The sequence below is a fragment of the Ambystoma mexicanum genome, chromosome 11, assembly GCF_040938575.1.
Source record: "Ambystoma mexicanum isolate Mex_15411 chromosome 11, UKY_AmexF1_1, whole genome shotgun sequence".
NCBI lineage: Eukaryota > Metazoa > Chordata > Amphibia > Caudata > Ambystomatidae > Ambystoma > Ambystoma mexicanum.
Window position 1 is genome coordinate 18,610,198 of NC_090934.1, and position 27,317 is coordinate 18,637,514.

The 27,317-nt window shown below is 50.4% G+C and overlaps 1 protein-coding gene across 20 annotated transcripts in view; it reads right to left on the reverse strand.

The window, feature by feature from the left end:
• Nucleotides 1-27,317, reverse strand: part of MACF1 (microtubule actin crosslinking factor 1) — a 1,825,008-nt gene that overhangs the window by 396,547 nt on the left and 1,401,144 nt on the right. For all 20 annotated transcript variants that reach the window (XM_069622429.1, XM_069622430.1, XM_069622431.1 and 17 more), the window contains one exon: nucleotides 8,878-9,109. In XM_069622429.1, coding sequence (XP_069478530.1) covers nucleotides 8,878-9,109 — 232 coding nt within the window. The remainder of the gene's footprint in view (nucleotides 1-8,877; nucleotides 9,110-27,317) is intronic.

Below are 27,317 nucleotides of genomic sequence, written 5' to 3' on the forward strand. Positions count from 1 at the left end.
TGGTACATTTAGAGCAATAATGAATTAGGTGAGAAAGATAGAATAGAGGAATAAAACAAAGGTTAACAAATAACTCATAAACAGGCAAGTACTTTTAAACACCTTCCAAAGGACAAAGTCAGAGGTAAAGAGGAGTCTCTCAGGGAGTCAGGACAGCCAATGTTAAATGCACAATGTCAAGGGGAGCTGAAGATCTTCTTTGCAGGTAGGTAAAAAGTCTTGCACAATGTTTTTAGAAATGTTTGTAGAAAAATAAATCACTGAAGGGCCACAAGCTGGGAGGCTTGTGAGGGGCAAAACTTTAGCAACTCTGTGAGGTAACTAAGACAGGTCTCAACTGAGAGCCAGCAAGGCTACACAACAAGAGGTAAGTTCTCTTAGACTTTACAGTACCTCTGGTTAGAAGAAATGGTTCCAGCTGGCTTCTGTTCCTATGCAGCTCTGCAGATCCTGTTGTTCCTGAGCCTCAGTCGTGGGGACAAGAGGGAGGACGTCTGGTGATTCCTGCTCTGCAATGGGACGATCAGCGGCAGCAATAGGCAAACTTCGATTCAGCGGTTCTTCAGTGTTTTAGCTCCTCGCATCTGACAGCGGATAGCAACACTGCGGTTCTCGGCTACCACTTCAGACTTTCCTTGCATCTGGGGTCCAGCACTCTGTTGAGGTGGCTCAGGCTTGGTCAGTCCTGCATCAGGGAAATCCGGAGGGTCTTCCTAGAGGTTGAGTCCAACTTAAAAGCAACGCACACGACCTGGTGTTCCTCTCCCTGGCTCTTTGGTTCCAGCAGCAGCAGTGGAAATGCAACCAGCTTCGAGAGGATGTCTAGACGAGCTTCATTTGGAGTTGATTGGTCCCACCAACTCAAGGGGTGAAGTCGTCCTTGCAGTGCTTCTCTAGTCGAGGTGAATTCGGAGGCTCAGCACAGCAGCAAGGCTTCACCAGGCAAACCAACGGTGCATGAGTTGCAGAAGGCATCTCTTCCAAGTTGTTCTTCGGATTCCTTCGTCCAGTGGTCGACTCTGGCCTCTAAGCCAATAAGCATCGCCTTTTACGCAGGTTTCTCCCATTCATTCCAGCCTACCTGCCAATCACACAGCAGGGTGGCTGTCCTTGGTGGACAGCCAGCCGGCCAATCACCTTTGGGTGCATTCCTGTAACCAAGGGGATTAAGCACAGGGAGTTTCGGGCACCTCCCTCACTTCCTGCCCCTGCCAGACATACTGATGCCAGAGGCGGGCTTCACTCGGGTATCCCGCCAAAGACAACACGAACAAAGAGCCAAACCTGGTTTGGTGTGCAGAGTAAATCCCAAGAAGGACCTTCCTGACAAGAAATGGTGAAAAACGAAGACCGGGCCATTTTGACGAAATGGGCAGCCATAGGTGCTTTATTGCAGCTACAATTGCAGCCCGCGGTAGCAACACACAATGGTAGGAAGAAGTAAACCACTGCCACCAGCCATTAATTGTAATGAGGGTAACAAACATGTTACATGAGAAGGTAGACAAAGAGGATACTAAGTAACCCCTCCAGTACTCTATGTAAGATAGTGTGTGCTGGGTCTACAAATCGAAAAAGGTAAGTAAAGTAAATTATACTTTACTACTCTTGGAAACAGTAGTTATCCAAGAGAAGGTATTTAAACCTTAGCAGAAATCCAAAGGATTTCTCTGTGACACTGCACTGAGAGTGCTGTGTGTACCAATGCAAAACGATGATGCCTATGGAGTTTGTCAGACTCCAAAAGAAACACAGGGTTCAAATCAAATAAAAATACATGAGAGAGTGGGAAAAAGGTCTCACTCTCTCTAGGATAAAAATTAAAAGTCCTAAAGTACAGCAAGAGAGTTGGGGGGTCTCTAAGGTAGAAGTGAATTAGCACATTTCTGCGAATTCTCCCTAAAAGTGTTATATAGAATTTTAGTACTGTGTGATAATATTACCTGCTAGTAGTCATTTTCCATGTTTTCTGAGACAATAATACATGTGTTAGCTTTATAACTAAGTGTAATCCTTGCTGTTTTGCTGTGTGGACTCATTGTAGACCTCTGACCCTGCTCACCTCTCCTCTGAGATTTTGCCTTGACCTCTCTCCATGCTACCTTGATTGGTTTGGCTACACTCCCAGAAGTTGCTCCCTGTTCACAATAACAAGGGTGGCCTCCTAAACATCTGTCCACCAGGCCAGAGTTTAGAAATCCATTCTAACAGTCACAACTTGAAACACCTCTCAATGGCAGTCTCCTCTCAGCCTGCCCATCACATTCAACCTTGGTACAGTAGGATACATTCTCAGAGGCCTGCCCTACAAAGCAGCCCCAGTACAGTAGGATAAATGCTCCTCAAGTACTACCCACCGGAGTCAACTATGGCACAGTAGAATAAATGCTCAGAACAGTGGATCACAGACTGCCCACATAAGGCCACTCGGGCACAGTAGGAAAAATCCCCCGGCTCCATATCCCCCTAACCCCTGAGGTCTACCGTACTGCGCGACCACAATGCGAAAGGATAATTTATCTCTGGGCTCTGCCCTACTGGGTTCCATGTGTTTATAACAAATAAATAACGAAAACTTTTTCGGGGAAGGAAAAATAATGAAAGAATGTCAAATGCTGTTCTCTTTTTTTATTTTGGGTAATCCCCCCAAACCACCCGTTTCCCTAGCTTTATTAGCCCACCCTTTTTAATCCCTTACCCCACCTCCATCTATAGTTTCAACCCAAAATTCGACAATCTGTTTGTTATTTATTTTTCGTTATAATCACTGTATATCGATAAAATATGTCGGAAGTACTATAAGGATAGGCTGTCCCCTAATCCTGTGGAAAACAAAAGGAGGGCTCCAACCACATATCAATTTAATGACACTACAATCCTATTGGTCTGTCTGCTACGTTATGTCAGCTTGAAAGGTAAGCTAGGTGTCCCATACTGGAATACTTTCTTTATGCATTTAATCCATGCACATATTTTAGAGCAACCATTTTTTGCACAAAAAACTGCTTTATTTAGCAGGTAAAACCCAATTGCTGGGCAAACATCTTTGGTACTCATGCTTCATGCTCATCAGGTGAGAAAATGCAGATAACATAAAACTTGGAACAGTACCATGTATAGCAGCCAATATCTAAATCATGGGTGTGTTGGTACAGCCCTAGTGGTAAATATTACATCATATTAAACCATATTGCGAAAATCAAAGACAAAAGTCGCACTTTTTTATACACAGAAAATACAGTAGTGTGCAACTGACACACAATTAATGTACACATATTTCCTAGGAATGCTTCGAAGCAGAAACATGCTGAGGAACTGTATCTGAGAAAGGTTGGCGCTAGTCTGTTATTTGTAGGCTAGCTTTTGGGCTGGGACTTGCCAGAGTAACCAGCTGTGAAGTGGGTGAGTGTTCCAACAGAGGACCAAACCATTGACAGATCCCGACCCGAACAGTAGTGTGGATTCTAGCCCGCAACTCTTAAAAGGCTGAAAGACAGCATTTTCCCTCACCCATCACTTCCCTACAAAGCCAGCCCTGGCAGTGCATTTCCTTCAAAAGACAGTATGTCCCGCTGCAGTCCTGGTCCAAAATAGACAAGCCTAGCAGCATGTCCCCTATCTCAGTCCCGCCTTACAGAGCCAGCTCAGGTACCATCAGCCTCCGCAGCCAGGCCTAATGCCTGTCATCAGAGTATGTCCCCACTGCTGCCCTGTCCACAAGAGCCAAGCCTGGCAGCATGTCCCCTATCCCAGTCCCGCCTTACAGAGCCAGCTCAGGTACCATCAGCCTCCGCAGCCATGCCCTAAAGAGTATGTCCCCACTGCTGCCCTGTCCACAAGAGCCAAGCCTGGAAGCATGTCCCCTAACCCAGTCCCGCCTTACAGAGCCAGCTCAGGTACCATCAGCCGCCGCAGCCAGGCCCTAAAGCCTGCCATCAGAGTATGTCCCCACTGCTGCCCTGTCCACAAGAGCCAAGCCTGGAAGCATGTCCCCTAACCCAGTCCCGCCTTACAGAGCCAGCTCAGGTACCATCAGCCGCCGCAGCCAGGCCCTAAAGCCTGCCATCAGAGTATGTCCCCACTGCTGCCCTGTCCACAAGAGCCAAGCCTGGTAGCATGTCCCCTATCCCAGTCCCGCCTTACAGAGCCAGCTCAGGTACCATCAGCCTCCGCAGCCATGCCCTAAAGAGTATGTCCCCACTGCTGCCCTGTCCACAAGAGCCAAGCCTGGCAGCATGTCCCCTATCCCAGTCCCGCCTTACAGAGCCAGCTCAGGTACCATCAGCCGCCGCAGCCATGCCCTAAAGAGTATGTCCCCACTGCTGCCCTGTCCACAAGAGCCAAGCCTGGAAGCATGTCCCCTATCCCAGTCCTGCCATACAGCACCATCACTGGAAACGAAAGGCTCTGCAGCCATGCCCTAATGAGTATGTCCCCACTGCTGCCCTGTCCACAAGAGCCAAGCCTGGCAGCATGTCCCCTATCCCAGTCCTGCCTTACAGAGCCAGCTCAGGTACTATCAGCCTCCGAAGCCATGCCCTAAAGAGTATGTCGCCACTGCTGCCCTGTCCACAAGAGCCAAGCCTGGCAGCATGTCCCCTATCCCAGTCCCGCCTTACAGAGCCAGCTCAGGTACCACCAGCCTCCGCAGCCATGCCCTAAAGAGTATGTCCCCACTGCTGACATGTCCACAAGAGCCAAATCTTGCAGCATGTCCCCTATCCTAGTGCTGCCTCAAAGAGCCAGCTCAGGTACCATCAGCCTCCGCAGCCAGGCCCTAAAGCCTGCCATCAGAGTATGTCCCCACTGCTGCCCTGTCCACAAGAGCCAAGCCTGGCAGCATGTCCCCTATCCCAGTCCCGCCTTACAGAGCCAGCTCAGGTACCATCAGCCTCCGCAGCCATGCCCTAAAGAGTATGTCCCCACTGCGGCCCTGTCCACAAGAGCCAAACCTGGCAGCATGTCCCCTATCCCAGTCCCGCCTTACAGAGCCAGCTCAGGTACCATCAGCTGCCGCAGCCAGGCCTTAAAGCCTGCCATCAGAGTATGTCCCCACTGCTGCCCTGTCCACAAGAGCCAAGCCTGGCAGCATGTCCCCTATCCCAGTCCCGCCTTACAGAGCCAGCTCAGGTACCATCAGCCTCCGCAGCCAGGCCCTAAAGCCTGTCATCAGAGTATGTCCCCACTACTGCCCTGTCCACAAGAGCCAAGCCTGGCAGCATGTCCCCTATCCCAGTCCCGCTTTACAGAGCCAGCTCAGGTACCATCAGCCTCCCGTTGCCATGCCCTAAAGCCTGCCATCAGAGTATGTCCCCACTGCTGACATGTCCACAAGAGCCAAATCTTGCAGCATGTCCCCTATCCCAGTCCCGTCTTACAGAGCCAGCTCAGGTAACATCAGCCTCCGCAGCCATGCCCTAAAGAGTATGTCCCCACTGCTGCCCTGTCCACAAGAGCCAAGCCTGGCAGCATGTCCCCTCTCCCAGTCCCGCCTTACAGAGCCAGCTCAGGTACCATCAGCTTCCGCAGCCATGCCCTAAAGAGTATGTCCCCACTGCTGACATGTCCACAAGAGCCAAATCTTGCAGCATGTCCCCTATCCTAGTGCTGCCTTAAAGAGCCAGCTCAGGTACCATTAGCCTCCACAGCCAGGCCTAATGCCTGTCATCAGAGTATGTCCCCACTGCTGCCCTGTCCACAAGAGCCAAGCCTGGCAGCATGTCCCCTATCCCAGTCCCGCCTTAAAGAGCCAGCTCAGGTACCATCAGCCTCCACAGCCAGGCCTAATGCCTGTCATCAGAGTATGTCCCCTCTGCTGCCCTATCCACAAGAGCCAAGCCTGGCAGCATGTCCCCTCTCCCAGTCCCGCCTTACAGAGCCAGCTCAGGTACCATCAGCCGCCGCTGCCAGGCCCTAAAGCCTGCCATCAGAGTATGTCCCCACTGCTGCCCTGTCCACAAGAGCCAAGCCTGGCAGCATGTCCCCTATCCCAGTCCATCCTTACAGAGCCAGCTCAGGTACCATCAGCCTCCGCAGCCAGGCCTTATGCCTGTCATCAGAGTATGTCCCCACTGCTGCCCTGTCCACAAGAGCCAAGCCTGGCAGCATGTCCCCTATCCCAGTCCCGCCTTACAGAGCCAGCTCAGGTACCATCAGCCTCCGCAGCCAGGCCCTAAAGCCTGCCATCAGAGTATGTCCCCACTGCTGCCCTGTCCACAAGAGCCAAGCCTGGCAGCATGTCCCCTATCCCAGTCCCGCCTTACAGAGCCAGCTCAGGTACCATCAGCCTCCACAGCCAGGCCTAATGCCTGTCATCAGAGTATGTCCCCACTGCTGCCCTGTCCACAAGAGCCAAGCCTGGCAGCATGTCCCCTATCCCAGTCCCGCCTTACAGAGCCAGCTCAGGTACCATCAGCCTCCGCAGCCATGCCCTAAAGAGTATGTCCCCACTGCTGCCCTGTCCACAAGAGCCAAGCCTGGCAGCATGTCCCCTATCCTAGTGCTGCCTTAAAGAGCCAGCTCAGGTACCATCAGCCTCCACAGCCAGGCCTAATGCCTGTCATCAGAGTATGTCCCCAATGCTGCCCTGTCCACAAGAGCCGAGCCTGGCAGCATGTCCCCTATCCCAGTCCCCCCTTACAGAGCCAGCTCAGGTACCATCAGCCGCCGCAGGAAGGCCCTAAAGCCTGCCATCAGAGTATGTCCCCACTGCTGCCCTGTCCACAAGAGCCAAGCCTGGCAGCATGTCCCCTATCCCAGTCCCGCCTTACAGAGCCAGCTCAGGTACCATCAGCCTCCGCAGCCATGCCCTAAAGAGTATGTCCCCACTGCTGCCCTGTCCACAAGAGCCAAGCCTGGTAGCATGTCCCCTATCCCAGTCCCGCCTCACAGAGCCAGCTCAGGTACCATCAGCCTCCGCAGCCATGCCCTAAAGAGTATGTCCCCACTGCTGCCCTGTCCACAAGAGCCAAGCCTGGCAGCATGTCCCCTATCCCAGTCCCGCCTTACAGAGCCAGCTCAGGTACCATCAGCCTCCGCAGCCATGCCCTAAAGAGTATGTCCCCACTGCTGACATGTCCACAAGAGCCAAATCTTGCAGCATGTCCCCTATCCTAGTGCTGCCTTAAAGAGCCAACTCAGGTACCATCAGCCTCTGCAGCCAGGCCCTAAAGCCTGCCATCAGAGTATGTCCCCACTGCTGCCCTGTCCACAAGAGCCAAGCCTGGCAGCATGTCCCCTATCCCAGTCCCGCTTTACAGAGCCAGCTCAGGTACCATCAGCCTCTGCAGCCATGCCCTAAAGCCTGCCATCAGAGTATGTCCCCACTGCTGCCCTGTCCACAAGAGCCAAGTCTGGAAGCATGTCCCCTATCCCAGTCCTGCCTTACAGAGCCAGCTCAGGTACCATCAGCCGCGGCTGCCAGGCCCTAAAGCCTGCCATCAGAGTATGTCCCCACTGCTGCCCTGTCCACAAGAGCCAAACCTGGCAGCATGTCCCCTATCCCAGTCCCGCCTTACAGAGCCAGCTCAGGTACCATCAGCTGCCGCAGCCAGGCCTTAAAGCCTGCCATCAGAGTATGTCCCCACTGCTGCCCTGTCCACAAGAGCCAAGCCTGGCAGCATGTCCCCTATCCCAGTCCCTCCTTACAGAGCCAGCTCAGGTACCATCAGCCTCCCGTTGCCATGCCCTAAAGCCTGCCATCAGAGTATGTCCCCACTGCTGACATGTCCAAAAGAGCCAAATCTTGCAGCATGTCCCCTAGCCCAGTCCCGCCTTAAAGAGCCAGCTCAGGTACCATCAGCCTCCACAGCCAGGCCTAATGCCTGTCATCAGAGTATGTCCCCTCTGCTGCCCTATCCACAAGAGCCAAGCCTGGCAGCATGTCCCCTATCCTAGTCCCACCTTACAGAGCCAGCTCAGGTACCATCAGCCTCCGCAGCCATGCCCTAAAGAGTATGTCCCCACTGCTGCCCTGTCCACAAGAGCCAAGCCTGGCAGCATGTCCCCTATCCCAGTCCCGCCTTACAGAGCCAGCTCAGGTACCATCAGCCTCCACAGCCAGTCCTAATGCCTGTCATCAGAGTATGTCCCCACTGCTGCCCTGTCCACAAGAGCCAAGCCTGGCAGCATGTCCCCTATCCCAGTCCCGCCTTACAGAGCCAGCTCTGGTACCATCAGCCTCCGCAGCCATGCCCTAAAGAGTATGTCCCCACTGCTGACATGTCCACAAGAGCCAAATCTTGCAGCATGTCCCCTATCCTAGTGCTGCCTTAAAGAGCCAGCTCAGGTACCATCAGCCTCCACAGCCAGGCCTAATGCCTGTCATCAGAGTATGTCCCCACTGCTGCCCTGTCCACAAGAGCCAAGCCTGGCAGCATGTCCCCTATCCCAGTCCCGCCTTACAGAGCCAGCTCAGGTACCATCAGCCTCCGCAGCCATGCCCTAAAGAGTATGTCCCCACTGCTGCCCTGTCCACAAGAGCCAAGACTGGCAGCATGTCCCCTATCCCAGTCCCGCCTTACAGAGCCAGCTCAGGTACCATCAGCCTCCCGTTGCCATGCCCTAAAGCCTGCCATCAGAGTATGTCCCCACTGCTGCCCTGTCCACAAGAGCCAAGCCTGGCAGCATGTCCCCTATTCCAGTCCTGCCGTACAGCGACAGCCTCCGCAGCCAGGCCCTAAAGCTTGCCATCAGAGTATGTCTCCACCGCTGTCCTGTGCACAAGAGCCAAGCCTGGCAGGATGTCCCCTATCCCAGTCCTGCCGTACAGCGCCAGCACTGGAAGCGACAGCCTCCGCGGCCAGGCCCTAAAGCCTGCCATCACACTATGCCCGCCCGGCCAGCCAGGCACTTTGATTACCTGCCATGTGGCCCTACCTTTAGCAGAGGGATCCTTCTCTGGCCCCTGTGACCGTCCAATCAGCTCCTGGCCGCGCCGCTTTAGGGCCTCGAAGGAAGGCTGCAGTTTCTCCAGCTCCATCCCAGCGCTCTTGTTTTCACTGATGCACTCCCTGATCTTGTCCACCTCCGCTGGGATAAGTGGGGCGGGGCGCATTCGGGACGCCAGAGCCTCCAGAGATTCCAGCATGGGCTCAATCTTGTCATGGAACTAGACAAAGAAAAAGGACAGACACAGGTCACCATAAGGTCCGGAACCATACCTGGCATGAGAGGCTTCGGTGCAGTGTTCAAGAGACAGGCAGAAAGGAAATGGGACTTTCTGCATCTCCAAGGCTCCAGATGCAGATGGCCTATACCAAACCTTGTAGGGGTAGGGCAGGGAGGGGAACGGCACCCCCACAAGGCAAACATCAGAAATGCTCCCAAAGCCATTTTAAAAGAATGCCATCAAGCTCTCTTGAAAGTAGGCCCTCCCGCATGAGCCGCACAAGCATCCCAGTGCCAGCCCATCATTATTTCAGTTGAAGTGCACAGCCTGCATCAAAGATAAGCCTGGGATGGAGGGTGGGCACCGGAAATGGGACAGCAGAGACCCCTCTCCAGGGTTTGATATTAACAGAGTAAAGAGACAGAAACATTCCTGACTGCCAAAGCCTTGTCTTCTCAGTGCGCTCCTTTAGCCAGAAGCCTTTGCGTCACTCGACCTGATCATAAGGATATCGCAAGCCAGCAAGGTGACCTCAAAGAGGAGGGGGGCCGAAGGTCACAGAGCACTACCCTTGCATTCCTTGTACACATGGCCACACACTGCCGCCCCTCTAATGCCAAGGATGCTTCACTTGCTCATAAAGATCAATGTAGCATCTCTGTCGACTAAAAAGCAGTGCATAGTCATAGCAGTTTAATAAAGTGCACCCAAAAAGGTGTTCTGCTCTAAAATAAGTGCCCACATGCAGACAGAACACTTGCTCCTGTGCGTTTAACTCCAGCAGTGGACGAAGTAAACATACTACTACAAATAGTTCCTTAACCATTCATGGCTGTAAAGTGGCAGGAGGGTGTTTCACAAGAAAGGAATGTGAAAAGCTTGGCCATGGCTTTAAGTGCTGCAGTGGCAGCTGGAATTCTGCTCCGTGCTGGCTCAAGCAGCAGGCATTGCGACGCCACAGTTCAACTCTAGGGATAGCATTTTCTTACTACAGGTCAGTAGAGATGTCACAAATAGCCTGTAATAAAACCATTAATTCCAAGCTTTTTACACAGGCATTGCAGTCTGTCATGCAAAGCAATTATAAACAACCGTAGGGTTATTTTTTTAAATAACACTCATTTGTCAAAACAGATAAATATACCTGACAGCACACTAGAAAAAAACAGCACATGGGAAAAGATTGGTTTGTGAAAACCTCCAAGGTGCAGAAAGCTACAGCTAAGACAGCAGCACAGACAGCTGCAGCCAAGAAAGCAGCACATAAAGCTGCAGCCATAACGGCAGCAAATAAAGCTGCAGCCATGACAGCACAGAAAGCCGCAGCCATGACAGCAGCACAGAAAGCCGCAGCCATGACAGCAGCACAGAAAGCCGCAGCCATGACAGCAGCACAGAAAGCCGCAACCATGACAACAGCACAGAAAGCCGCAGCCATGACAACGGCACAGAAAGCCGCAGCCATGACAGCAGCCCAGAAAGCTGCAGCCATGACAGCAGCACAGAAAGCCGCAGCCATGACAGCAGCACAGAAAGCCGCAGCCATGACAGCAGCACAGAAAGCCGCAGCCATGACAGCAGCACAGAAAGCCGCAACCATGACAACAGCACAGAAAGCCGCAGCCATGACAACGGCACAGAAAGCCGCAGCCATGACAGCAGCACAAAAAGCCGCAGCTATGACAGCAGCACAGAAAGCCGCAGCCATGACAGCTGCACAGAAAGCCGCAGCCATGACAGCCGCACAGAAAACCGCAGCCATGATAGCTGCACAGAAAACTGCAGTCATGACAGCCGCACAGAAAACTGCAGTCATGACAGCCGCACAGAAAACTGCAGCCCTGACAACGGCACATAAAGCCGCAGCCAAGACAGCAGCACAGACATCTGGAGCAGACAGCAGCACAGAAAGCTGCAGCCAAGACAGCAGCCCAGAAAGCTCCAGCCATGACAGCAGCCCAGAAAGCTCCAGCCATGACAGCAGCCCAGAAAGCTGCAGCTATGACAGCAGCCCAGAAAGCTGCAGCCATGACAGCAGCCCAGAAAGCTGCAGCCATGACAGCAGCCCAGAATGCTGCAGCCATAACAGTAGCACAGAAGAACAAGTTACTCTCTTACCTGGTAACTTTCTTTAGATGGGATGGTCCGACGACGTATTCCATATCTGTGACAGTAATCACCACAGCTGTGCTGCTTCGGAAAATTTTCGGCGTCTGCGTCCTGCGTCGATGACGTCAATGCGCCGTCCTCGAGGACCTCCTCCGACGGCACCCGATGTGATAAGTAGGACGCAAGACACCCGTAGCCTCAGTTGATGTTTTTTCCCCAGAACGTGTGCCACCAGTCTTCTGCCAGTGTGACACACAAAGCCTTGCGGAAACGTAAGCTGCAATCGCATAAGAAATTCTGTAGCTGGGAAGGTAGGGAGGGAGCGATATGGAATACGTCGTCGGACCATCCCTCGAAAGAACGTTACCAGGTAAGAGAGTAACTTGTTCTTCGAGGGGATTGGGTCCTCTGACGCATTCCATATCTATGACAGACTCCCAAAGCAGTACCAATGCAAGGAGGTGGGAAAAGAATTTAGAAAACTGAAATTTAGCATGCCCAATCAAATTGCGTGGTAAAGGACCGCCTTGCCAAAGGCCAGATCCTGCCCTCGGACGGAATGGAGGGAATAGTGATGTACAAAAGTATGTACCGAAGCCCAGGTGGCTGCATCACAGATGTTGCGAATAGGAACACCCCTCTGCAGGGCAGTAGAGGCAGCCATACCCCTGGTAGAATGAGCCCGCAAGCCGACCGGGGGGTCCTTACCCACCAAGCGGTAACACTCAGAGATAGCCAAAATAATCCAGCGAGACAAAGTCTGTTTCGTCACAGCCTGTCCCAAACGCTTTCCAGCGTAACCAATGAAGAGTTGATTGTCCACTCTGACCCGGGACATGCGTGAAATATAAAAGCTTAACGCTCTCCTAGGAACAAGCCTATGGAGCCTCTCTTCTTCCTTACCAGGATGTGGAGGAGGATAAAATGCCGGAAGAACAACCTTCTGGCCTAAATGAAATTCCGACGCCACCTTCGGAAGAAAAGAAGGACGAACTCCAAGGACAACCCTATCCTTATGAAACACAGTGAAGGGTGGTTTAACTGAAAGTGCCTGTAACTCACTCACTATGCGAGCGGAAGTGACCGCAACTAAAAATACAGTTTTCAGAGTTAACAGTCTCAAAGTGCATGAATGCAAAGGCTCAAACGGAGCACCCATCAGAAACTTGAGAACAAGGTTCAAATCCCAACCGGTCACCTGGAAAGGTGACGGAGGGAACACATTAGTGAGCCCTTTCAGAAACTGAGAAATTAAAGGAATTTTAAAATAGGAACACTCTTCAGATGAGCGCTTAAATATGGACAGCGCTGCCAGGTAACCTTTAATGGTACCCACTTGAAGGCCCCTGTGGGCCAAAGAAAGCAAAAAAGACAGAACCATGGGAATTTCACATGCAAAAGTATCCACATTCTTAACCCTGCACCAGTCGCAGAACTTACTCCAACGGCAACGGTACAGGGACTTTGTTGCGGGCCTTCTGGCCGAAAGCAACACCTCCATCACGTCTTCAGGGAGGTCCAAATCCTTATACCTCAACCTTTCAGAAACCAAGCGTGAAGGTTGAGGGATCTGACCTCTGGATGGAGAACCTGACACCCCTCCCGTGAGAGCAGATCGTCTCGGTAGGGAAGACGACGTGGAGGACAGATGGACAAGTCGCGAAGGTCCGGGTACCACGTCCTCCTGGCCCACGCCGGAGCAATGAGGATCATCCGGGAACCGAACCACCGTAACCTCTGCAGTACTTGCGGTATGACAAGGACTAGAGGAAACGCGTACAGCAGTGGGAATGACCACTCCATCCACCACGAACACGTCTCCTAAGGCTCCGTTTGGAAGAAATTCCCGCGAGCAGAACCTCTCGCACTTCCGGTTGACACTGGAGGCGAAGAGATCCACTTGAGTGGTCCCCCAAAGGGCGTAGATCTCCAGGAGAATCTCCTGAGCCAACTCCCACTCGTGAGAGATCGCGCTCTGCCTGGTCAGAGCGTCCGCCATCTCGTTTTCGTCTCCTGCCAGATGAACTGCCGAGACTGAAACTTCCTGCTGGATTGCCCAGAACCAGAGCTGCATTGCCTCCCTGCACGGAGGAGGTGACCCTGCCCCCCCCTTTTTGTTGAGTTAGTGCATGGCCACCGTGTTGTTTGACAGGATCAGGACATTCTTTCCTCGCACAGTCGGCAGAAAAGCCTTCAGGGCTAGCCTGACCCCTCAGCTCCAACAGATTGATATGGAGTCTGGACTCCGACAGAGACCAACGACCGCTGACTGTCAACTCGTTGCCATGAGCTCCCCATCCCATGAGGGATGCGTCCGTCACGATCGTCACCTCCGGCTAAGGCAGCCAAAATCGAGCCTACCTCATCAGATTGCCTTCGTCGGCCCACCACAGAAGGTCAAGGGCGACCGAAGACAGCACCTGAACAGGGTCCGACATCCTGCCGGAGGACTGAGACCACTGGAGCTTGAGTGCCCATTGCAAAGATCTCCTCCGCAACCTGGCATCTGGCACCAGAAGAATGCAGGATGCCATGACGCCGAGCAGTCTCAAGAACTCGAACGCTTGGAGAGTCTGGGCAAGTTGAAACTTGTGCACCATCTGCTGAATGTGATGAGCCCTCACCTGGGGAGGACAACACTGCCCCGGGGACGTGTCGAGCACTGCTCCGATGTACTGAGTTGGTGTCAAATGGGACTTCTTTAAGTTGAGGGAGAGGCCCAGCTTGTGGAGGGAGTGGCAGGTGGCTGACAGATGATCCAGGACTTGCTCCGGAGAGCACGCCCTGATCAACCAATCGTCCAGGTAGGGGTAGACGTGAATCCCCCTTTCCTGAGGTGCGCTGCCACCACTACCATGAGCTTGGTGAAGACCCTCGGGCGGACGTCAAGCCGAATGGCAGGACCCGAAACTGAAAGTGCGAGTCGCCAACCGCAAACCTCAGGTACTTCTTGTGCTTTGGATGGATAGGCACATGAAAATAAGCGTCCTTGAGGTCGAGAGACACCAACCAGTCCTGAAGTTGAAGGGCCTGGAGGACTTGAGAAAGAGTAACCATTGAACTTGTCCTTCCTGAGGAGTTTGTTCAAACCACGCAAGTCCATGATGGGTCTCAATCCCCCATCTTTCTTGGAAATCAAAAAATAAGGGGAATACCATCCCTTGTTCCTCTCCGTTACAGGCACCAGTTCTATGGCGCCTTTCTTCAGCAGGGATTGAATTTCCTGCGCAAGGAGCGGATCCGGACTCTTCAAAGAGAGATTCCCCGGTGGATTGTCTAGAGGCCTCTGCCGGAAAGGAAGACAGTAGCCGTGGGTTATGATCTCTAGAACCCACACATCTGAAGTAATGGCGCGCCACTCAGCAAGATGCTGCGCCAGCCTTCCCCCAACCGGCGAACCATGGGACATGGCCTCATGACTGAGCTGAAGCGAATGCGGCGGTGCCTGAGGGCAAAGAGGCAACAGCCCGAACGGCCTTGGCACCTCGAGTACCTTGTTTTCCACCTCTGGCACTCCTACGGTGGCCCCTTTGACTGGCAGCTCCTCTCGCTTTAGCAAAGGAGGAGTAATAACGAAAGGAACCTCCCCTCCTTTGCTGTCCCCTAGAACGAAAAGGAGGAGGTTGTCGAACTGCAGCGCCCAACGACTTCGCTGCAGCTTTGGAGGTCTGCAACCTCTCAAGGCTCTCGTCAGCCTTGCTGCCAAAAAGATGTTCCCCGTCAAAGGGCATGTTGAGGAGCCGGGCCTGCACATCAGGAGCAAACCCCGACTTCCGCAACCCGCAAACCTGCGTATCACGGTGCTCGCCGCCATGGACCGGCTGACGCAATCTGCCATGTCCAAACCCGACTGAACGGCCTCACGCATAGCATCCTTGCCAACCTGAACCATGGCAAGGAAACCATCCCGTTCATCCCCTTCGGGAATATGTTCAGCCGCCAAAGAAACACAGTTCCACAGAGTGTGCGTGAAACGAGACAAGGCACAAATGGAGTTGGCCGCCTGAAGCGCCATACCCCCTGCAGAAAACACTTTCTTCGCCCAGCCGTCAAAACGCTTGTTGTCCCTATCAGAAGGGATGGTAGGGTAGGACGCCTGCTTTGCCGGGGCCGTAGCCGCCTGCACCACCAAACTCTCCTGAGTAGGGTGCTTGGACAAGTAGCAGGGGTCACTACGGGCTGGGCGGTATTTTCACGGCAAAGACTTGCTCACTGCTGGGAGACTCTCCGGAGCAGTCCAAGCCGCTGCCACCCTTCTTTGCAGAGCCATATGGAATGGCAGTACCGGGTCAGTTGGTGGACCAATGTCGAGGATATCCGTAAGGTCATCCTGAACAAACTCCCCTGGGGGAGCAGACCATCCTAAGTACTCGGAGACCCGTGACATAAGTCGCCGGTACGAAGAATCGGCATGCGTGCCAGGCTCAGGCCTACAAAACTCCACCTCCGGAGAGGTGTCCAGCCCACTAGCATCATGCAGGGAATGCCTCAGGTCCTCAAACTGGCTATGGGCTGAGAGAATCTCATCAGGCACCGTGTCAGGCACCATGCCATCATCAGAGCCCTCATCCACCTCTGAAATGAATTCCAGATGGCGGTAAGAAGGCACAGAACTGGAACCAAAGCCATGCTTGACCTTGGCCAGAGCCTTCCTAGGTGGTTCCCCCGAGCCATGGGGTACCCCTGTCGACACAGCCACGAAAGGCGTCGAGGGCGTCGAGTGAATCGGCGCCGACGTCGAGGGAATCGGCGTCGACGACAGACGCGGCGCCGACAGCATCGACGGCGTTGACACAGGCCTCGAAGGCGGAACCCGAGCGTGTCCCGCGAAATCCTGGGCCCCGACGGTGTCGACGACTTCCTCGGAGGCGGAGCCTCGAGAGAGTCCGTCGACGAACTCGGCGCCACAGGCGTCGACGTCTTCCTCGAAGACTTCACAGGTTCACGCGGTCTAGAGCGTGTCGAGGACCGGGACCTGGACCGGGCATGCCGAGAACGATTCCCCTTGTCCGAGCGGGACCTTTCCCGCGAATCGCGACGACCACCCGAGCCTGAAGGCGTGCAAGCGGCGTCTCTCGGCTGATCACGACCGACCCCACTCAGAGGCGCGGACGGACCAGTGCCCTGCGATTCGAGAATCACCAACATTTTCTTCCCGAAGGAAGCCCATTCCTCCAGTGTGGCATGCTAGCTGGGGTAAGCGACCCGCCGACAGGCGGAGTCCTCGGATGAGGAAGGGGAACGCGACCGATGACGGCACTTCCGGGAGTGCCTTGAAGAGGTGAAGGAGTGGCAAGACCGACTCCGGGACCCACTGGACTTCCGACGACGACGCAGAGAGTCGCCCCTCAAGTCGTCCCTCGAAAGCCCCGCAGACCTCGACTTCTGGGGCTTAGAACCTTACCTACCGATAACTTCTTCTTGCGCTCCCGCAAGGCTTTCGACGTGAGCGACTGGCAGTCGACACAGTCATCCGTGTCATGGGCCTTCCTGAGGCACCAGAGGCAGACGTCGTGCAAGTCCGTGACCGACATCTTGGACCCACAGTCCCCGCACTTCTTAAAGCCCAGACGCGGTGTGGAAGACGAGGTAGACATCTTCACGAAGAATAACTACACAAACAAACAGGTTCGAAGAACCGAGATGAACAACAGAAACTCCAAAGAGTCAAGGCGTACCGAGATTCACGAAGCGAACACGTTCGCGGAAAAAACAGAACTGAGGCTACGGGCGTCGTGTGTCCTACTTTTCACATCGGGTGACGTCGGCCGTTGGAGGAGTTCCTCGAGGACGGCGCATCGACGTCATCGACGCAGGCGCCGAAAATGTTCCGAAGCAGCACAGCTGTGGTGATAACTGTCATAGATAAGGAATACATCGGAGGACCCAATCCCCACGAAAGCTGCAGCCATGACAGCAACACAGAAAGCTGCAGCCATGATAGCAGCACAGAAAGCTGAAGCCATGACAGCGGCACAGAGAGCTACAGCCATACCAGCAGCACAGAAAGCTAGTCATGACAATGGCACAGAAAGCTGCAGCCAAGACAGCGGCACAGCTATGACAGCAGCACAGAAAGCTGCAGCCATGACAGCAGCACAGAAAGCTGCAGCCAAGACAGCAGCACAGAAAGCTGCAGCCAAGACAGCAGCACAGAAAGCTACAGCCAAGACAGCAGCACAGAAAGCTGCAGCCAAGACAGCAGCAGCCAAGACAGCAGCACAGAAAGCTGCAGCCAAGACAGCAGCACAGAAAGCTGCAGCCAAGACAGCAGCACAGAAAGCTGCAGACATGACAGCGGCACAGAAAACTGCAGCCAAGACAGCAGCTCAGAAAGCTGCAGCCAAGACAGCAGCAGCCAAGACAGCAGCACAGAAAGCTGCAGCCAAGACAGCAGCTCAGAAAGCTGCAGCCAAGACAGCAGCAGCCAAGACAGCAGCACAGAAAGCTGCAGCCAAGACAGCAGCACAGAAAGCTGCAGCCATGACAGCGGGACAGAAAGATGCAGCCATGACAGCGGCACAGAAAGCTGCAGCCATGACAGCGGCACAGAAAGCTGCAGCCAAGACAGCGGGACAGAAAGCTGCAGCCATGACAGCGGGACAGAAAGCTGCAGCCATGACAGCGGCACAGAAAGCTGCAGCCATGACAGCGGCACAGAAAGCTGCAGCCAAGACAGCGACACAGAAAGCTGCAGCCATGACAGCAGTATGTTTGAAATTAACGGGAATAAAATATACTGCTGCCCCAAATAAGCCCACAGTGGGAGAAATTAAGAAATGAGACAGCAAGGCCTAATCTTTTTTTTAAAATGTTTATTAAGCAACTTTTTTTATGCTATCCAATAAAAATAAATCAATATTTCCATGAAATTACAGCCGAAGAAGAAAGAGAAAAAAAACAAGTAACAAAAAAAGGGTAAAATAAAAGTTTTCCAGATAATTTCAGTAAAGCTCTTCATTTCCAGCAAAGTTTTTATATCATTTCAATGAATCTCTTCCTTTTCCTCTTCTTCCACTGCTAATTTCTCAAAGATTCTTTTTACGAATGCCAGCGATGCGAGAATCTCTGTAGTTCTCCTCCCTTGACACAAGTGAGCCCAAAGTTTATTAGGGGATGATATTGTTGGAATTTGAAACAGAGACCCCAAATATCTTTCAGTGCTCCACATTCTGTAGTTAATGTTCAAGAGTTTCACAGCATTCCCCGGCAGAGCCGGCAAGTGTAGTTTCGCGTTGCAACTGTTTTACGTCTCTCCAGAACCACTTTTGTCGGGTTCAGGTTAAAACGGAACCTCATGAAGTCTTGTCTCAAGGTAGGAGAAGGCAATTATATCAAATATCTTGGAACTTCACCTCGTTTCCTGTTGTCTTTCGTTATCCCTCCACCACTTTTCATGGTTCGAATCCGTTCGCCTGGGTCCACCCCGTCCTGGTCAAAACGTTTCTTCTTGACATGGTCAGGGTTTCCAAGTAGCAGCTCTTCGCTTAATGCTAAGCTTTTTAGTATCCCCCCACACGTACTCCTCCATTCAGTTAGGGACTTCTCACTGTTTGAGATTATGGCCCTGTGTAAGACTTCAAACCCGCCTTCTCCAGGAGGTTTAAAACATTTCCTCAATAGTGAGAGTGATCTCCACACCATAATAGAGTACAGTGACACCACACCCATTTCTCTGCTGATCACTTCAACCCGGGAGAGAGATTGGCATGTTCAGAACACGTCGCCAAAAGGCGCCCTCAACCTGGCGCCACACAGAGCCCGCAAGTTGTAGTTGGGTTTCAGAGCATACAGCAGTATGGGCATCACCTTAGATAACTGGTAATAGGGTAAATTAGCTGTATTTACGATTCATTATTCTAGTCTGAGTTGCTAGATTTTTAGCTTTTGGCTTCATGGCCGTTACCCTGTAAGAGTCTACCATGCTGGTATTCACAGTTAGCCCTAAATATTGCATCGAGGTGACCTCTGGTATTGTAACCCCTTGCAGGTTCCAGCTTCTCTTAGTTCTGCGAGTTCTCTTAACATCTCCTATGACCAGAATTATAGACTTCTTAAGATTGATAGTTAGTGAGTTGACATCCACATATTTGGACAGAGCATTCAATTGTCTCTGCAACCCTACTTCCGTTTGGTCCATAATTAGAAGATCGTCAGCGTAGAGTAGTCTTCCTACTGGAGTTTCGGAAATCCTTGGGCAGAAGCATCCCACGTCCTCAAATACCTCCTCAATGTCAGATATGTAAAGACTGAATATGACTGGTGCTAGTCTACAGCCTTGTTTGATCCCTGATGATGATCCAATTTCTCTCGACAGAGTTCCTGCCCTATCCAACCGTATTCTTCTTATTGTTCCAGAGTGCAGGAGTTCGAAGGCTTCTCTCATGTCTGTTGGACAGCCCCACTTTTTCAGTTTTTCCCAAAGGGTTTTTCTGTTTATTAAGTCAAATGCATGGGCCAAGTCTATTGATGCTATATATGTCTTATTTTGCTTGGTAACTTTGGCCCTGCATTTTAACAAGTTTATCAGGAAGAGGTTTAAAGCCGTTCCTGTCCCTTTATTAAATCCGGACTGCTAGCGATCAGGTGGTGTGTTTGCTGAGACCATGCGTTAAGGTGTTTTAGGAGTATTGCTGAGAACAATTTTCCTACCACGTCCAAAAGGGCGACAGGTCTGTAGTTGGAAGGGTTAGACCTATCGCCCTTTTTATAAATCGGGACCACAGTTGACTTGGTCCATGAAGTTGGTATTTTCTTTGTCATTTTAATTTCCTTGAAGAGAGACAGCATGACGTAGGCCCAGTGCTCCGGATGTTACTTCAGCATGGAAGCTGTCTGGGCCCGCTGCCCTTCATGAACTTGCTTTGTTTATTAGAGAGAGTATCTCCTCCCTATCGAATTCGAAAGTCCATGCTAAATTGGAGAGTATAACCTTATCGTGTCCTTCCCGTGTCTTATTGCAGAATAAATCTGCTAAGTGTTTCTCCCATGTAAATGATGGTATTGAATTTGAGGATTGCATCTTGTGGAACAGTTGAAGAGTTCAATAGTTTCCAGATCTCGACCGTGTTTTTATTGGCCATTAGACCTAGCATTCTCTCCCTGTCAGCTTGCAGAAGCTGATATTGATGCATTTTTAACCAGTTTTTAAGTGACTGTTTCTCTGGAAACATTCCTTTTCCAAGTTGCTTAGTTAGTTTTTTAATAACCTTTTTCTTTTCATACATGTCCTGGTTACAGACTTGTTTCCTTATGAACGCACAAGTCTTTTCCTTCTTTGACCTGGAAGATTTTCAAAGCCAATGGGTATTGGAACGGTGGTACGATTTTACCAGAAACATCCCTGTTTTTGCCATTAAACAGGGACCTGGTTAGCTTACTGAGAGCAGTAGAGGAGATTCTCAACCGATTAAGGCCAGGTGTGACCTTGATACTAGTAGTGCTGTGTGAGTGTGGGATCTGCCTACTGGTGTCTTTATAGTGGCTTCCAACCATCTCTAACAAATTATGATCGCTGTTGTCACACAATATCACTTCCAAGTGACCCATCTGTCCCAGGAGGGTTCTGATGCAAATATGTAATAGAGGATGTGTGTGTACAGTCCTCTTTTTCAGGTTGCTTTGGGTGGGATATCTTTCCTTATATTGGCATTCATCAGGTTTATGTTTCTTTTTTGTAGGTCTTCTCTCCAACTGATACCCCTTAATATCTTCAAGGTAGCTGCTCTTGGTGGATTAATTATCAATTTGTTCCTAGAATTGAAACATTCAATGTTCAAGTCCCCACACACCAGAACATCGATGTTATTTTAAGTATTTCTGGTTTCATCGATGTAGTTCATAACATTCTCTGAAAAAATTGCTGCAAATGGGGGACACAGAATTCCAGTAGAGGTTGCATATCAGCAAGTACCAGTTGTGTTGGTTGTACTTTTTTCCAACAACACAAGTTGTATCAGAGACGATGGGTTCTGTACCGAGAGCTTAGTCCATCCATTAGTTCTTTTACAGGCTATAATTAATCCTGCCATAGGTCGACTTAGGTTCCCTTTAACGGCTGGATTCAGAAATACTTCATAGCCCTTCAGGGATGGTTTCTCGCTCAGCCAGGTCTCCTGAAGACACAATATATCGTATTTCTCAATTACCAATTCCCTTTCCCAAAGACGTGCGCAAATCCCCTGGTGTTCCAAGAACAGATGGTCAAGTTCTGGAAAAGAGAGGCTTCTATGCGCATTGGACATTATGACTTCCTGGCCAATGTACCAGCTAACTAGCTCCAATCTTCTCTTGGACTACCTGGCCGTGACCCTCCTAATTGTTTAAACGGTGGTAAATCGTTTCCAAAGTCCTTCTTTTGCTACCCACCCTGAAACTGGTCTGTCTCCACCTGTTTGCTTCTCGCCCGACAATTCCTCCTGGCGGGACTCCCTTCCTCTCACACTTGTTGTCTTCACCTGAGCCTGTTTGGCAAAGCGGTGGCAATCCTCTTCATGTACAAATGTCGGTGTGGAGGCAGATGTTTCCCTTTCTTTTAGCCAAAAGCCCATAGTGAGAAGCCTGTGTCCTTCTTTGTTAAAAGTATCCTTAGTTCTGTGTTCCGATATGTAGATAAAAATTCTGTCTAACGCTTGTCCTCTGGAAATTCAATTAACAGGATTGTATATTCTTGATTTCCTCAACTGTGCCAATAAGTCTCATAATGTTGGTTCTGTTAAGGATCAAGTTATCTTTGATATTTAAGACCCTTTCTAGGAGGAAACAGGAGGGTAACCTGTTATCAATGTTCTCAACCACCCTTATTATTCTAATACTGTATTTCTCTTGTGTTATGAGTCTTCCGCTCGGTCTTTGATTCCCTGTTTTATATTCTTCTATTGCCAGTTGCTCCGGATCGAGGTTATCCTTTTTTTATTACATTGCGGTTATCATTTATCTGACCGCAAGTACTCAATTTCTCTTCTCTTATGGTGTCAACTGATTCAACAATTCTGCAGTCTTTAGAGAAGGTAACCTTTAAAATGTTACCTAGCTCCTGTTCCTCTTCCAATTCCTGGGACTGGTCTCCATCCTCCTCTTCAGAGAGTTTTAAGTCAGGCTCTCCACTCTGTGAGTGGTTATCTGACCCAATTGAACATATTGAGTCTGAGTCGTCGGAGTAAGTAGATAAATTTAATAGGGCAACGTGAATGTCATCTTCTGCAAGCTTCCCTTGGGCTTCAAGTAAGTGTGTCGCGGTTTTTGGAACATCACAATTTGAGTGTCTTTCACACTTGCATTAGCCACTGGCTTCTTTAATTCTCTATCAAACATCTCTGGTGTTTCTGGTCTTTGGATGGTATGAATGATGGTGCCTGAATTTGTTTTCATCCCCTTCTTACTGAGCGCTGCCATTGCCCCAGTTTTTCCCACTTCAGCTTGTGGTTTAACTGGCTGTGTCTTAGCCACTGTCTTTTTCCACAGCACTTTTTTAGCTTTTTCAAATTGTTTCTGGAAAGCTAGTCTCTTCGACTGTGGGGAATCCGTCTTTTTTATTAATCCTTTGTCGCCCTCACCTAGTTTTTCAAAGATGTTAAAAATCTTCGGGGGCGAGTGAGAGTCCCGTATTGGTTCGTTGTTCTTTTCTGCTGAGAGTACCGGTGCAGTCATTTGAGTGCCTTCAAGCGTTGGTTGGCTTGAGGTTGATCTGATTCCTTCCACCTCTGTATCTGCAACGACTATGATTGCGGAAGACATAGGTTCCGTAAGTGTCGATGTGCTCGTATATGTATTCCGTGACTTGTTAATGTCCACACTTTCCCCCACTCGGGGCCCTTTTTCATTAAAATCGCCCGTATACAAGGGCACCCCTTCCAGCGGTTGTTGGGGGTGTTTAAGTGGGAAGAATCTTTCTGATGATCTCTCTTTATCTCGAATTACAGGCTCTAGTATGCTCTTCAAGTTGTTGGTAGTTTGTTCTTCATTTTTATCAATTTTGGTTTATATGGCCATAATGAACCCTTCTACATAGATAATTTTGCTGTGCAACATTGCAATCACTGTTTGATCTCTTATCTGTTCATTTTGAGTCTTGATCAACTTCAAAAAAGGTGCCATAGTTAAAGAAAAGGCTGTGATTAGTTTGGTGTCAATTGTACTGAGGTTGTTCAATTCCTCCTTACTTTGTTCCACCTGGGAGGCTATTAAGTCCATTAACAAATCCTCGTCAAGAGAATAAGGTGTTGCTTTGTCTAGATCAATCTTTTGTCGTTTGTTTGCAGGGATTATGTTTGGTGGTTTAGGGCGGTCTGTTGCCCACTTTTGAGCCTAGTGAAGCACATTGTTTAGTACTGACACCAGTAACCACAGGCTCCTGCAGCTTGAGCTCAGTCACTGGCTTGTGTCCACAACATCCAGTGACATGCTGTACTCTTGAGTCCGAGTCATTGTCCGGGTCAGTCACCCCTTCCAGTGAGTTGTCTGCACTTGGAGATGTATCTGTTTGGCTATCTTTACTGTCGGCCACCGAGCAATGTGAGGTGTCCATGCCCTTTCCACCACTTTTTGTAGGCATAAGGGCTTTGTTCTTAGTATTCTAATTGCTTTTGGTATGATCCCAGTCCCATCCTTGTTTATCATCTTTCCTGTTATAGTGAAAACGCTGGTTCCCTTTCAACAAAACAGGCGTGATGCCCCGGGGTCTCCAAGTACTTGCAGAAATGCCTTGTGCAAGGTGGGTGTGTGATAGATCTTTAGCATTGGTTCCAAATTTGTATGAGGAGGGTAGTGTAGCCCCCCTATTTGCCTCCTGAATACCATGTCGTGGTTTTGCAGTATCTGCTGATGTGTGATTTCCAGTCACTCCTGCAAAAGGAAGAAGTGAAGTTTTACTCGTATTGATGTTAAGCCTAAGGGGGTTTGCGGGGCTTGTAACCTCCCCCAAGTTGGGTCCATTTGCTTCGGCCATGGGATCATTTGCATTGTCGCTCTTTACATTACTTAATGGTGAAGTGCGGTTTATTTCCTTTAGTGGTGCCGTACCGTCCCCTATTAATAGTTCCGCCACTGCCCTCAATTCCTTCTGGAGAACGTTTTCGTGTGACGTTTTATTTGTTATTTCCACTATCCGGTTCAAGTGCCCTCCTGTCTGTTGGGGAGCTGTAGTCTGTAAATAGGAGGACTTAAGTGAACTGCATTCACCGTCCTTGTTTGCTTCAGTACTCCCCCCACAGTTCCCCAGTGCAGTTCGACTTTCATCATAAGTGGTTTCAGCCACTGCTGTCACAAGATCCAAGTCGTCTTCCATACAAGTACGGGACTCAAAGTCACAAAAAAGGGTACTTGTGGAATTCAATTTCACCTAAAGTTGAAATTTCACGGCTCCGCAGATCAAAGGGTCAACAGCCCCACAGTCTCTGTGGTGCTTATGTGCAGGGCAATTTCCGTATAGTCAAAAGGAGTGTGGCTGCGTACTTTAGGCAATCACAGTGTTCAATCCACAGCGGCCGTGCCCGCAATGAGAGCGTCTCCCAGTCCCTGCCCTCGCACAGCCGACCAACTTCTTCCTTGTGTGTTGCCAGATCCAAGACTGTGCTTTCCTTATCCTTGTTCCTCGTACTCTGCCACTCTAGCGGAATTGTATATTGTCTTCGGGTCTTCAAATAAAGATACAGGGACACAACACAACTGCGTCTCCCTGTGGAACACCGGTGAACACAATTTTCCTCTCGCACTTCTCCTTTCCGCTTCACTTCTGCGGACCAAGGAGACTAAATATCAGTCTCACGTAGCACGCCGAGTCCACTGGGTAACGCCTTAAAGGAACAGTGCTGCAACTGTAGAGCGGAAGTAGCACCGGTGAACACACTTTTCCTCTTGCACTTCTCCTTTCCTGGCCTATCCATTAAGTGGGAACAGTCATTATTACACATGGGTCCTTGACCAGGGATGGTATCCCAGTTTGGACACTAGGACGGCGAGAACTGTGGGCTGGTACCACAACTAAGAGAAAACCAAGTGACTGACTACAGCACAACCTGCATGGAAAAACGGGTCTGCCACAATGTCCACCAATGAAACTCTTTTACAAAGAGGGATTAGGGGCAGAAAGTTCCACTGAAGACCACTGGCACAGTAGCGTGCGGCTGTGAGGATGAAACTCCTAAACTGTGCCTCTGGAACAAAAGATGCCGTATTGTTTTACTCATCTCCCTGATGAGGCCTCAAAAAAGGCCCTGTCATGGACACGAATCGTGAAGCTTGCCTCAAAGGATCAGTGTTAGTCAGGTCCCCAAAAGAATGAAGGGAAATTCCAAAACTTTAGTTCAGCTGTACACACTGTAAGGAACTCATAGTGGCAAGAGTAAACTCAGACACAAGTGATCACACTTCAAGGGCGTTTATAAAACTGTAAATGCAGGGTGAAAAACGCCTAATCTAAACCTAAAACTAAGATGGGAGCAAGCGTCGACCATCAAACGAAAAGTAAGGCAGTCCTTGTGGCGTTGTGTCAAAATAAAAGGGCCCATACTAAGAAAACCTATTGCCAATTGCTTACAACTAATTACATAAAGAGTGTGGGATAAGGGTTCAATAAAGAAAGAAGTCTTCAAAAATAATAATGATTGCCAGGGTCTCCCTTCCCCACGTTTTCAGCACGGGACAAGGTGGGACCTTGGAGCACAGCACACGTTCGAGCCTTCCCAGCATGAGCCGGCAGTTCCATTCCAGCTATCAGGTTCTTCAATGGATAAGTCTCTTTCCAATAAAATGTCTCTTGGCTTCGAGGGACTCATGTGGACAACAACAAGATGCCTCTGGGTTATGTGCGCGTTACAAATGCCAAAATAAATAAACAAACAAACAAAAAGTTCCTTTCTCAATTGACTTTGGGTGAGGACTTTTCACGCTTGGATCTCTCCAGATCGGGCTTGGAACCACTTACAAGGGGGACCATTCATTTCCCCTGGTCTTCCAAAGCTTCTTACTGTCACGGGTCTAAATGTCTTTTTAAACAGTTGTTCAGGCTTTGCCTCCGATTGTCGGCTTCCCTCTGCCAGGTTCACTCTCGCCAACTTCTACAGACAGATTATTAGGGGACCTCAGACCTTGCCCCTTCTCGTTAGCATCCCTCCGCCGGGTTCACTCTTGCCAACATTTAACAAACAGTTAATGTACTAGTTTTCACCATGCAGGATTAATTTCCCTTTCTTTCTCCTTCATCGGTCGCTCAAAGGCTTTCGACGGTACAGAGGATTTTACAAGACCCCTGTATGACCACTTTGACCTCTCTTCGCCTCTTCACAAGGCCTTATGGTTACGGTAGTCTCTTATCATCGGGAAATTGCCCACAGTTTCCTGCGCAAGCACCCACATGGTACCGGTCATCTCTGTTAAAGGTGTTTCCCTCTTTTCTCAATAGTTCCTTTCAAAGTTCAAAACAGCTCTAGCTACTTCTCGTTCAACGCAGTTTGGATACTTATCGACTCTCCCCTGGACTCACCGGCTGTGATGTACCGCTTGGCTTTCTTCTCCTTCGAGTCAAGGTTGGTACCACTGAGACAAGCGCGTACCGTAGGCATCTGCTGCGACACACGCCGGCCTTTGTTCGCGGTCTTAAGTCTCCGATTGCAGAGGTTTCACAGGCTTGGATCGGAAAGGGAAAGGTCACGTCTCTCCTTGTCACCCTCTCGGTATTCGCCGTCTCTCACCTCCCCTCTTGAACTGCCGTGCTGAGTTAGCCCTCACCTTGTGCGGTCTGCTTTGCTCGTTTTGTGCTCTCTCGCTCCACCTTTTATCCCTGTGAGAAAAGGGAAGGACTGTCAGGTGTGTGTGATTTTGGTCAATTGCCTGACTTGGCCTGACCTTTAGGTTGGGACATGTCAGGTGAACAGTTCTATAATTTGTCCGTTGTCTTTTGTGTTGTGTGAAGGTGTTTGAGTTGAAAAGGTGGGGAGTTAGAGGGTTCGAGTATCCTATGGGGTATAAAGAGGAAGAGGTGTTATATGGGATTATAATTCTCGTGCTAGGTGTTTAGGTAAATTAAGAAGGGTGAGATTTGTAGGGTGTGTGGAACAAACGGGAATGACAGGGATTTCTATTATGACCTGAACAGGGGGAT